Source organism: Plodia interpunctella, chromosome 1 (assembly GCF_027563975.2).
Source record: "Plodia interpunctella isolate USDA-ARS_2022_Savannah chromosome 1, ilPloInte3.2, whole genome shotgun sequence".
In the NCBI taxonomy this organism is placed as follows: Eukaryota; Metazoa; Arthropoda; class Insecta; order Lepidoptera; family Pyralidae; genus Plodia; species Plodia interpunctella.
In genome coordinates this window covers 7,572,136-7,580,999 of record NC_071294.1, presented here as the reverse complement: position 1 = coordinate 7,580,999, position 8,864 = coordinate 7,572,136, and the positions used below count along the sequence as shown (strand labels likewise).

The 8,864-nt window shown below is 34.3% G+C and overlaps 3 protein-coding genes across 3 annotated transcripts; 1 reads left to right on the top strand and 2 right to left on the bottom strand.

Moving 5' to 3' along the window:
* Window positions 1-675: 675 nt before the first annotated feature.
* On the top strand, window positions 676-1,750 carry RpS18 (Ribosomal protein S18). The gene is made up of 3 exons (XM_053750169.2): window positions 676-814; window positions 952-1,137; window positions 1,451-1,750. The coding sequence occupies exons 1-3, from the start codon at window positions 812-814 to the stop codon at window positions 1,718-1,720; spliced, it is 459 nt and encodes a 152-aa protein (XP_053606144.1). The 5' UTR covers window positions 676-811; the 3' UTR covers window positions 1,721-1,750.
* A 561-nt stretch (window positions 1,751-2,311) lies between these two features.
* On the bottom strand, window positions 2,312-3,828 carry Catsup (Catecholamines up). The gene has a single exon (XM_064435991.1). It carries the CDS (start codon window positions 3,826-3,828, stop codon window positions 2,788-2,790), a length of 1,041 nt encoding a protein of 346 aa, XP_064292061.1. The 3' UTR covers window positions 2,312-2,787.
* Window positions 2,312-8,824, bottom strand: CarT (Carcinine transporter). Its single transcript, XM_053757163.2, has 8 exons — window positions 8,658-8,824; window positions 8,297-8,533; window positions 7,510-7,677; window positions 7,064-7,322; window positions 6,363-6,989; window positions 6,028-6,209; window positions 5,207-5,385; window positions 2,312-5,107 (listed from the first exon to the last, which is right to left on the bottom strand). The coding sequence occupies exons 1-8, from the start codon at window positions 8,709-8,711 to the stop codon at window positions 4,915-4,917; spliced, it is 1,899 nt and encodes a 632-aa protein (XP_053613138.1). The 5' UTR covers window positions 8,712-8,824; the 3' UTR covers window positions 2,312-4,914.
* Between the last annotated feature and the right edge of the window lie 40 nt (window positions 8,825-8,864).

Below are 8,864 nucleotides of genomic sequence, written 5' to 3'. Positions count from 1 at the left end.
TTTTCTTGAGGAAGGCACAAGGCTCAGATTTAAAATTTATATCTGTGGAGAAAAGAATAATTTTCAAAACCAATCATTAACAAAATTGACTACAGAACAGATTAATGATTTTAAAGTCATATAGTAAAACTGATTCTTGTCTTTGTTAAAATTTGAAAAATTACCAATGACGCGCGGCCGCAGCGGTCCAAACGCCCAATTACAAGCTCTATCCACTCGCTCTACACAGCCACAGCGTATAACATAGTAATATCTGATCTATATAAGAACAAAGTTTTAAGTAAAAAAATAACCGAAAACTTTATAATATAATACCTAGGTATTATATTATATCTTCACGTATCTCTCTCTCTCTCATAACTGAGCCTTTTTTAGTTACTTCCAGCCGTGTCGGTGCCCCAGGGGGCCTCATCCTCATACCTCATCTCTTAAACGCAATCTACTTTGCGATCGTACCATCGACTTAATTTTTAGTATGAATCACAGATATAAGAACATTACATTCGTATATCTGTGGTATGAATGCGATTCATTTTGTAAAAGTTGATAGTGCAGATTCGCCTAATACCTAACGTATATTATCCAAGATAGAAAAATATATCATAAAGGACATCTAAACGATTTACTATTTCGATACAAAAAAGTGAATGCTATTACGAATCGACTGAACGTGTGCGTATAGTGAAGTGAAGCGGTCATAGCAGATTTTCACATTTCTTTTTGTATGACATTGACATTAAAGTTTTTGACATTTGCCTTTTTCATGTCTGGTGGTCTTGTTTCAGGACGTTTTGCCGAATAAAATCTCAAAATGGTAATAAATCTTTAAATTATTTGATCATCTTGGTGTGTTTATACAATTTAGTTTCGTGTTTTATAACCATGGATGGCGGTTAAACTACAGCGTTCATATATTTCGCTATTCTGATATGGTGTTTTTTGTAATTACAGTCGCTGGTGATCCCAGATAAGTTTCAACACATTCTCCGTATAATGAATACGAATATTGATGGCAAACGAAAAGTTATGTTTGCTATGACAGCTATCAAGGGTGTTGGTCGCAGATATTCCAACATAGTGTTGAAGAAAGCTGACATCGACCTGGACAAACGGGCTGGCGAATGCACCGAAGAGGAGGTACCTATAATCATTTCTTTATTCTAATTAAATACTTGTTAGTACTTTCTGGTATTTTTATCTATTACAAAATAGATTTTGTTTTGTCAATACAACCCATTAGCAATAATAATAGTAAAAATAATAATATTGTTATTAATTATAACCAAACACAGTAGGTACATAATTAAATCATTTTTAAACAATATGTTTTATCTGTGTTATTGTCCCAATATTTTCATTTATTATTATTATTATTTACTTTTTATTATAGGTATCAATAATTGTTGATGCTTAGTCTTGATATTCTTTAACACAGTTGTAATAATTTTAGGTGGAAAAAATTATTACCATCATGTCAAACCCAAGGCAGTACAAAATCCCTGATTGGTTCCTCAATAGACAAAAGGATATTGTTGACGGAAAATACAGCCAGCTAACCTCCTCCAACTTGGACTCCAAACTCCGTGAAGATTTAGAAAGGTTGAAGAAGATTCATGCTCACAGAGGAATGCGTCACTATTGGGGCCTTCGTGTGCGTGGTCAGCATACTAAGACAACTGGCAGAAGAGGAAGGACAGTTGGTGTATCTAAGAAGAAGTAATCTGTTATAATAAAACATTCTTTTCTCCAATCTTCTTTTCTTATATACCCACTACTTAACCTCATTGATTAAAACTTTGTGCTGATGCCAAACTCATTATAGGATGGTTCTCAGATTGTATTAACAGCTGTGCAATTTTTACTATCTTTTTATTTGTTTAAAATTATCTGTGCTGTGGTAATATCAATGTTATGAATGACTAGCTGTGATTTGCTACCCATGTACCAAATTTCATAACAATCAGTAGAGTAGATAATGCGTGTGAAGAGGTAACAAACTTACTTTCGCATTTATAATATGTGGTATTGTATTTGTTAAATATGAAGTAGCTCCACTTGGGCAGTGAAGATGATGATTTTGTTGTACAATAAAAGAGGGAAACCCTGGGTAGACATTCCAAACAATTTTCTAGGGTGTTTTACTGTTTCGGCTCTACATTCCTCAAGACTCGTCATATTACCTGCGGTTAAGCAGTAAATGGACTTCAGTAAGTTTCAATAACAGAAGGTTGTCCAGTTTGTTTTAAATGTTCTTGTGGTAACTCTGGTGCAGTGACTTGCTAGGGGTGAAAATTGGAATAAAAGAAATTGATATGCTAAAAAGTCATAAAAATACTTTATTATTCTAATAGCTTCATGTAATAATAAAAACAATTTATATCACTATTGGTGCAGAAAATAAAATGATTAAAACTATTTTAAAAAATAGCTTCGGCATACATACATTTCCAGCAAGGAAGCATTTCCTCAATATAGAATACCGACATAACAATATGTTCTGTTCATTTATAGTAACTTATTTTCCTATTGCTATAAAAATATAACTTCTCATTTTAATATTCTCTTCCTTTCAATCATTCATTTGTATTTCTAATGATTTATAAATGTTTAATAATTAATACCTTCTCTGGTGGTTGCAAGGTATTTCTATAAACTTTTTATTTACAGTTGTCTATAAGTGTACATATAAATTTATTTATATAACCAAAAAATTGCTAAACAAAGGAAACTGTCCATAAACTACTTGTGATGTCTCTATGGATATTAAACTCTAGAAAATAATGTATCTCATTCATATTGTGCTATAATAACCATCATGTACACACCAGCTAAGAGGGCCATAATTTCTTTGATTGACTGAGACAATTTATGTGAGTTTTCTAGAAGTTCTGGAATGACTGACACTGTGGCTATGTAAATGAAACCACCAGCTGTAAATGGCAAAATTAGGGAAGATACAAGACTTTCATTTGATCCTTGTAGATATATAGACAGGATTGTACCAGATATAGCTCCAAATGCTGTCAACAACTGTAAAAACATAGCTTTTTTTCTTGAGCAGCCAGATTGCACAAGGATAGCAAAGTCTCCAATCTCATGAGGAATTTCATGCAATAAAATTGTTACAGTAGTGATAAATCCAATGTTGTTCCCAGCTATGTAGGATGCTCCAATAGCTAGTCCATCAGTGAAGTTGTGCGTAAAATCTGCAGCCAAGTTCAAGTAACCAGAAATATTTATTTCTTCTTTTTTGTCTTTGCTCTTTCCTTTTTTTGTCTTTTCTTCACTCTTTTTCTTATCATTTCCATGTGAATGCCCATGTCCACCACTAAACAATCGAACAGTTTTTTCAACAACTAAGAATGTTATTATCCCGCCTAGGACTCCCAAACCAACGGAGATATCGTGAGGTTCATGTTCTTCATCAGGGCTACTATGTGAATGGCTATGACTGTGACCAGTTTCATCATGGTTAGGAACTAAGGCATGTGGGATTAAATGCAGAAAAGCATCGCCAAGAAGTCCACCAGAAGCAAATGATAATAACACCTTCAATAGTGGTTGCTTTTCAATTGATCCATCAATAGGTATAAAAAACAATATGAAAAACGGTACAACACTAATAAACAAAGTAGAGCCCAACGCTCTCATATACAAGTCATAATCGGGTTCTGTTATCTTCTCTTCCTTTGTTTTGTATTGTTCATTAGCAGTTTTCGAATATTTATAAGCAGGTGATTCGTCATGAGAATGTGAATGTACGAACACAACTGCAACACTGATTATTATAAAAATACACGATAGTACTGCTTGTTTTGAGGAAAACATATCGGTAATTTATAGTTTAAATACTGTGTATTATCACTTTGCACTTGCATTACTTGCCGAGGTGTTCTCGTTTTTGGCTTTGTTTCTATCGTTTGCTCTCTTGCTATCGTGTCATTTTATTTCCGACTCGCGTGTGTAATGTCTGTCACTGTCAGAAATTGACAGTCGACAGTTATGTTTTTATTACGTTGAAAAAGATAGGTAGATCACGGAATTAGTAACGTAGTACCTATTAATTCCATGATGTAGGTACAGTGCAGTATATTTCCATGGTAGATACCTATTTACAACGTACTTACGTCGTTTACAATATGTTTGACAAGAGTGTTACAAGCAACGCGCGCGGGGCACCTTTCTAAAAACCTATACAACCAAAGCTGCACCATTATACATAATTCTATGCTATAAATTTAGAAGGGCGGATCGGAATACCTACTAATAGGGATATTACGCAAAGCTCAGCGCAGATGGCGCTACTGGTACAACTAAGGTACACAAACATGCCAATGGAAGCAAAAAGCGCCAATTTTCAATATTGTTGCAGATTTACGACCAAAAATACCTTTTACGCAATCGTGGTGCGAGTTTAAAGGAAAAAGGATGGATTTAGTGTATCCGATTCGGTGCCGATATATTGGAAAAATCGTTTTCCATAAGATAAAAAAACTTCGAAAGTTCACATAATTATCTAATATATAAACATACCTACATATTTCGAAAATGGTGTATTGCTTATTTAGTCGAATTAAGAAAATGAGAAGCATATAAATATTACATTAAAAATATATTTTCCTATATGAAACGAACAATAAAATAAATACTTTGCGATATGCACTGTATGCAATGAATAATGTTTTCAAAACTGCAATTACCAATTTTCGGATTTATTACTTACCTTTATTTTTATTGATATATTGACCTTACATTTATTTAACTCGTGTTTCGGGGTTAATGTTAGGTGACCTACCTGAAATAATAATGTTTTTTTTTATGTTATTACTATTTCATATCTTTAATTAGGTAAATAAGCACAAGTTAGGTAAGCAAAATAAAAATTAAATTAATCTTAAATAAGTATTTATGTAATCAAAACCAATAAGTCATCTTCATGTTGCCATCAATATCTCGTTGCGTCTCAACCGTGCTCGACTGTCGTACAAGTTTGCGCATTGATGGCCGTCGTATATTTGGTATGTCTAAGATTTCGTCATCCGTCTGAGGGGCTTGAGTTAACTCTAATTGATCTATGTTTTCGTAGGAATCTGCATCTGAAATTTGTCTGTAAAAAGGAAGAATACTTTCATTGCATCGAATAATAGAATCCTGACAACATCACTCCTTTTTGTCTAGTCGTGTAAAATATATATTCTTTTCATACCTCTGACCACCGCAAACAAAGCAGTCTTTGTATGTCCAGTTCTTTCCGAACTCCTCTCCTTCTTCAGCAGTTTGTGGCAGAGAAGAGTGAAGAGTTTCAGGCAGTCGAAGGGCTGTCAGGCCGCCGACAACAGACACGGCACCCATCACCACCAGAGGTAATATCAGATTGCTGGAGCCCTAAAAATATAAGCTTAGCTTGATTTAGTTCCTTTTGAAAAGTGTTATAAATGTGAACTTTTGTGTTACAAAGTCTGGAATACTCGTAGACAAAGAACTTTTTAAATGGTTAATTCGCGATAAATTCATACGATTTATTTTCAGGTGTTTTAGTTACAGCTGGGTGTTTCTCAGAGTGTTTCGACCGTTGCGGCTACGCTGTCATTACAATTTTTCAATTTTTTAAAATAAGTATGTAATCTGGTGATAATAGAATTTTTATGAATGATTGATTTTGGAAATCACTCCTTCATCAAGAAAATTGATGGATCGTAATGACAGCGGCAGCGGCTGCAGTGGTTCGAACGCTCTGTGAACCACCCAGCGAAATATCGAATATAGTATACTATATTACTACTATATTATATACTATATTCGATATTTCGCTGTGTTGATTAATTCAGTCTTATCAATAGCTTAAAATATTACATATGTTACATTTTAAGCTATTGACAAGACTGAATAAATTAACAGTAACTTTTAAGAAATATAATTTTATAGCGTACCATGTAAAATTATATTTAAATATAACATGGGACATTTCTACGCAATTAGCAATAAGTAGTTACTAATAATTTCCGAATCCATGGAGTCTCATCTTACCAAATAATTAATAAAAGGTATAATAATCAAGCCCAAGCCGCCTATATATGCCGATGTACCGATGCCAACGCCCCTCAGCTCCGTCGGGTACAGCTCCCCAGCATAAGGGTAAATAATCAGAAAGGATGCCGATATAAAACATTTGGATATTAAGTATAGGATAAGGGTTTCCATTTGAGCATCTGGAAAAATCAAGCCTTTACTACTTAATTTCAACATATATTTATATCACAGAGTCTACATACTTAGTTGTAGTAGAAAAATGTATACATATAGCATAATATATAGGTTTGTTTTCATAATTTAAATGTAGACAGATAACTACATATACATGCCTTCGGGAAGTAGTACAGTAATTATGCAGAATATTCCACTTATAACCATGGATAAACACAGGGGCCACCTTCTTCCAACTCTGTCCATAAGTACCCAACATACAATGTAACTTGGTATTTCTACAGCAGATGAAAGAAAAAAACTCATGTATTGATTGGTTCCGATAGCAGGACCATAGTAACTTAATCCAACGTATACCATTTCTGACGCACACCAATTCAAAGTTATCAAACAAGTTTTTAGTCTCATATTTGGAGTTTTACACAAAGCAAAAACACTGGCAGTCTCTGTTTCTTTAAAGCCTCTCTCTTTTTGTTTCAGGACTTGTTTTTGAAGCTTCGATGTGAACTCTTCTGGCAACTCTTTGCCATTCACTCTTGCGATGTCTTTTAGGATTTTATTTGCTTCTTCTAAGCGTTCTCTCATCAAAAGCCATCTGGGCGATTCGGGTAATACAAACCAGTATAAATAATAAAATAAAAACGGCACAGAAGTAGCTAAGGCGAGTAATCTCCAGTCTCTGAGTAAATACGTTATGCCCGATAGCATAATTAAACCCAAAGTGTAAAATACACATGTCATAACGGTCACAAATGATCGGTAGTTAGGACCTGCTAACTCAAGCGCTGAAAAAATCAAAACGTTTTACTTCCATAGTAAAATGTTAAAATATTTAAAGCAGACGCTTGATTAAACTTACATATAATAAACGGTATCTGATACACTGCAGGAATAGTTAAACCCACTATTGTTCTTGCAAGAACCCATATCCAATATTCATTTGCAAATGCTGTCATAATACTGCCAATGAGTAATGTAGTGAGGCAAGCAAAAAAGGACTTTTTACGACCTATACGATCATTTAGAAGTCCAAACGTATAAACTCCAATTGGTCCTCCGATATTGAGGGCCACCAGTCCTAGGGTAGGATATACGTCATACTCGCAGACCAGATTGAACTGTGAAAGAGAAAACCGAATACTTATTAATAAATGCTTACATAAACATATGCTTCTGGATAAGTAATTGTAAATCGTCTTAAATTGTAATTACAGTAATATTTTGATTGCATAAAAAAGTTCGGCACAGAAACGCAGGTAAAAGTTTACATTTTCGATCAAGATTCGGAACTACCTAACTACTTACATCTATTACAACAGATGACGTCACTTCAGTTGTGTCGTACTCGTAACCATCCCAGCAGCGTTCATGTGGCCAAGCAGTGTTAACTTCCATAGGTTTTCCTGTTTTTATAATTGAACTCCAATTTACTGCATATCGAACACATTTCTCATAGGTTGAATTGTTGTCCACCTTTACATAATTATTAAATCCGTTACTCGTTACATCTACATTAATATTTTTATAGTATAAGTTTGTGTGTGTTTGTGTCGGAACAATCGCTTCGCAAAATTTGATATTATTCCTGAGCGATATAAAGTACTAGATATTCCAAGCAATATCTTCACTCCCGTGGGGATTTTGAAATAAAATATCAGCAATGTTGGATAATGTACCTTTCTAATGGTGAAAGAATTTTTGAAATCGGTTCGGTAGTTTGGGAGATTACCCGCCTCAAACATATAAACTCACAAACGCTTACCTCTTTATAATAATAGTATAGAAGTACAGGTGGGAGTATATGTACAGCAATGACTTGTTTTTTAACAGATTTTATAAGATACTTTTAGTTGAAGGTCACAAACATATTTCTCCCTAACATCATAAGAGTCCCGAAGGCTTCTAAATGAATTTAACCTTTTTTATCATCAGCTACTTGCCAGAATAAATAGGTCCGACGTGGCACAGGCTGATTACATACTTTTTTGTCGTCATCAACAAGATTCTAGGCTTACTAAAATAGTGATAGTGTAGGTATTGCATGTTTTCATTTAGTAAGATGGAGTACCTACTAATTCCATGGTTTTCATACCTTTAGTGGTATAGAGAGAGCTTTACGATCTTCTTGTGTCATATTTTGTAATTCTGGCACTTTACACCAGTAATCAGGGACATCTGTCATAAACAGTTGGTTAAAGGCACAAAATCCACACGGCAAACACGCTGGCAGACAAACGAGCCAGAGTAAAAGTTTTTGATAAAGCCCGAATTCTCCAATTTTGGGTAAAACATCGTCCAAGTCGATGGCCTCTCCATTTGTCGACTCGCCCTTCAATGAAAGAATATAATTATTACGCATTCGGATAGTAGATAGATAATATAGATTTGTTTTAATATATTATGGTGGCAATTTGTGACTCGAAGGATATTCTGTAAATAATACAATTGCTTACCAATTGCTTCTCTTGAGTTCCATAGGTTAAGATATTTTTCGAATCTTTCGACATCAAACTAGATTTTCAAATTCTCTTTTAGAGTTTCTTTCATGACACGAACATCACGGCGAAATGCGGGTGTCGCACACAAGAAGTCACACTCACTTCTAAAGGTTATTAAGCGGTTTAAAGTTACAAGAAGCCGTATGGTATTAATCTAATTAA

Bases quoted from the DNA above. Each gene is read 5' to 3' on its own strand.
- RpS18 (XM_053750169.2), top strand. The intron at 1,138-1,450 runs GTACCTATAATC...TAATAATTTTAG, and splicing joins GCGAATGCACCGAAGAGGAG to GTGGAAAAAATTATTACCAT.
- CarT (XM_053757163.2), bottom strand. From the start codon at position 8,711: ATGTCGAAAGATTCGAAAAATATCTTAACCTATGGAACTCAAGAGAAG. The intron at 7,323-7,509 runs GTAAGTAGTTAG...TCTCTTTCACAG, and splicing joins CGTCATCTGTTGTAATAGAT to TTCAATCTGGTCTGCGAGTA. The intron at 6,210-6,362 runs GCATGTATATGT...TGATTTTTCCAG, and splicing joins TACTGTACTACTTCCCGAAG to ATGCTCAAATGGAAACCCTT.
- Catsup (XM_064435991.1), bottom strand. From the start codon at position 3,828: ATGTTTTCCTCAAAACAAGCAGTACTATCGTGTATTTTTATAATAATC.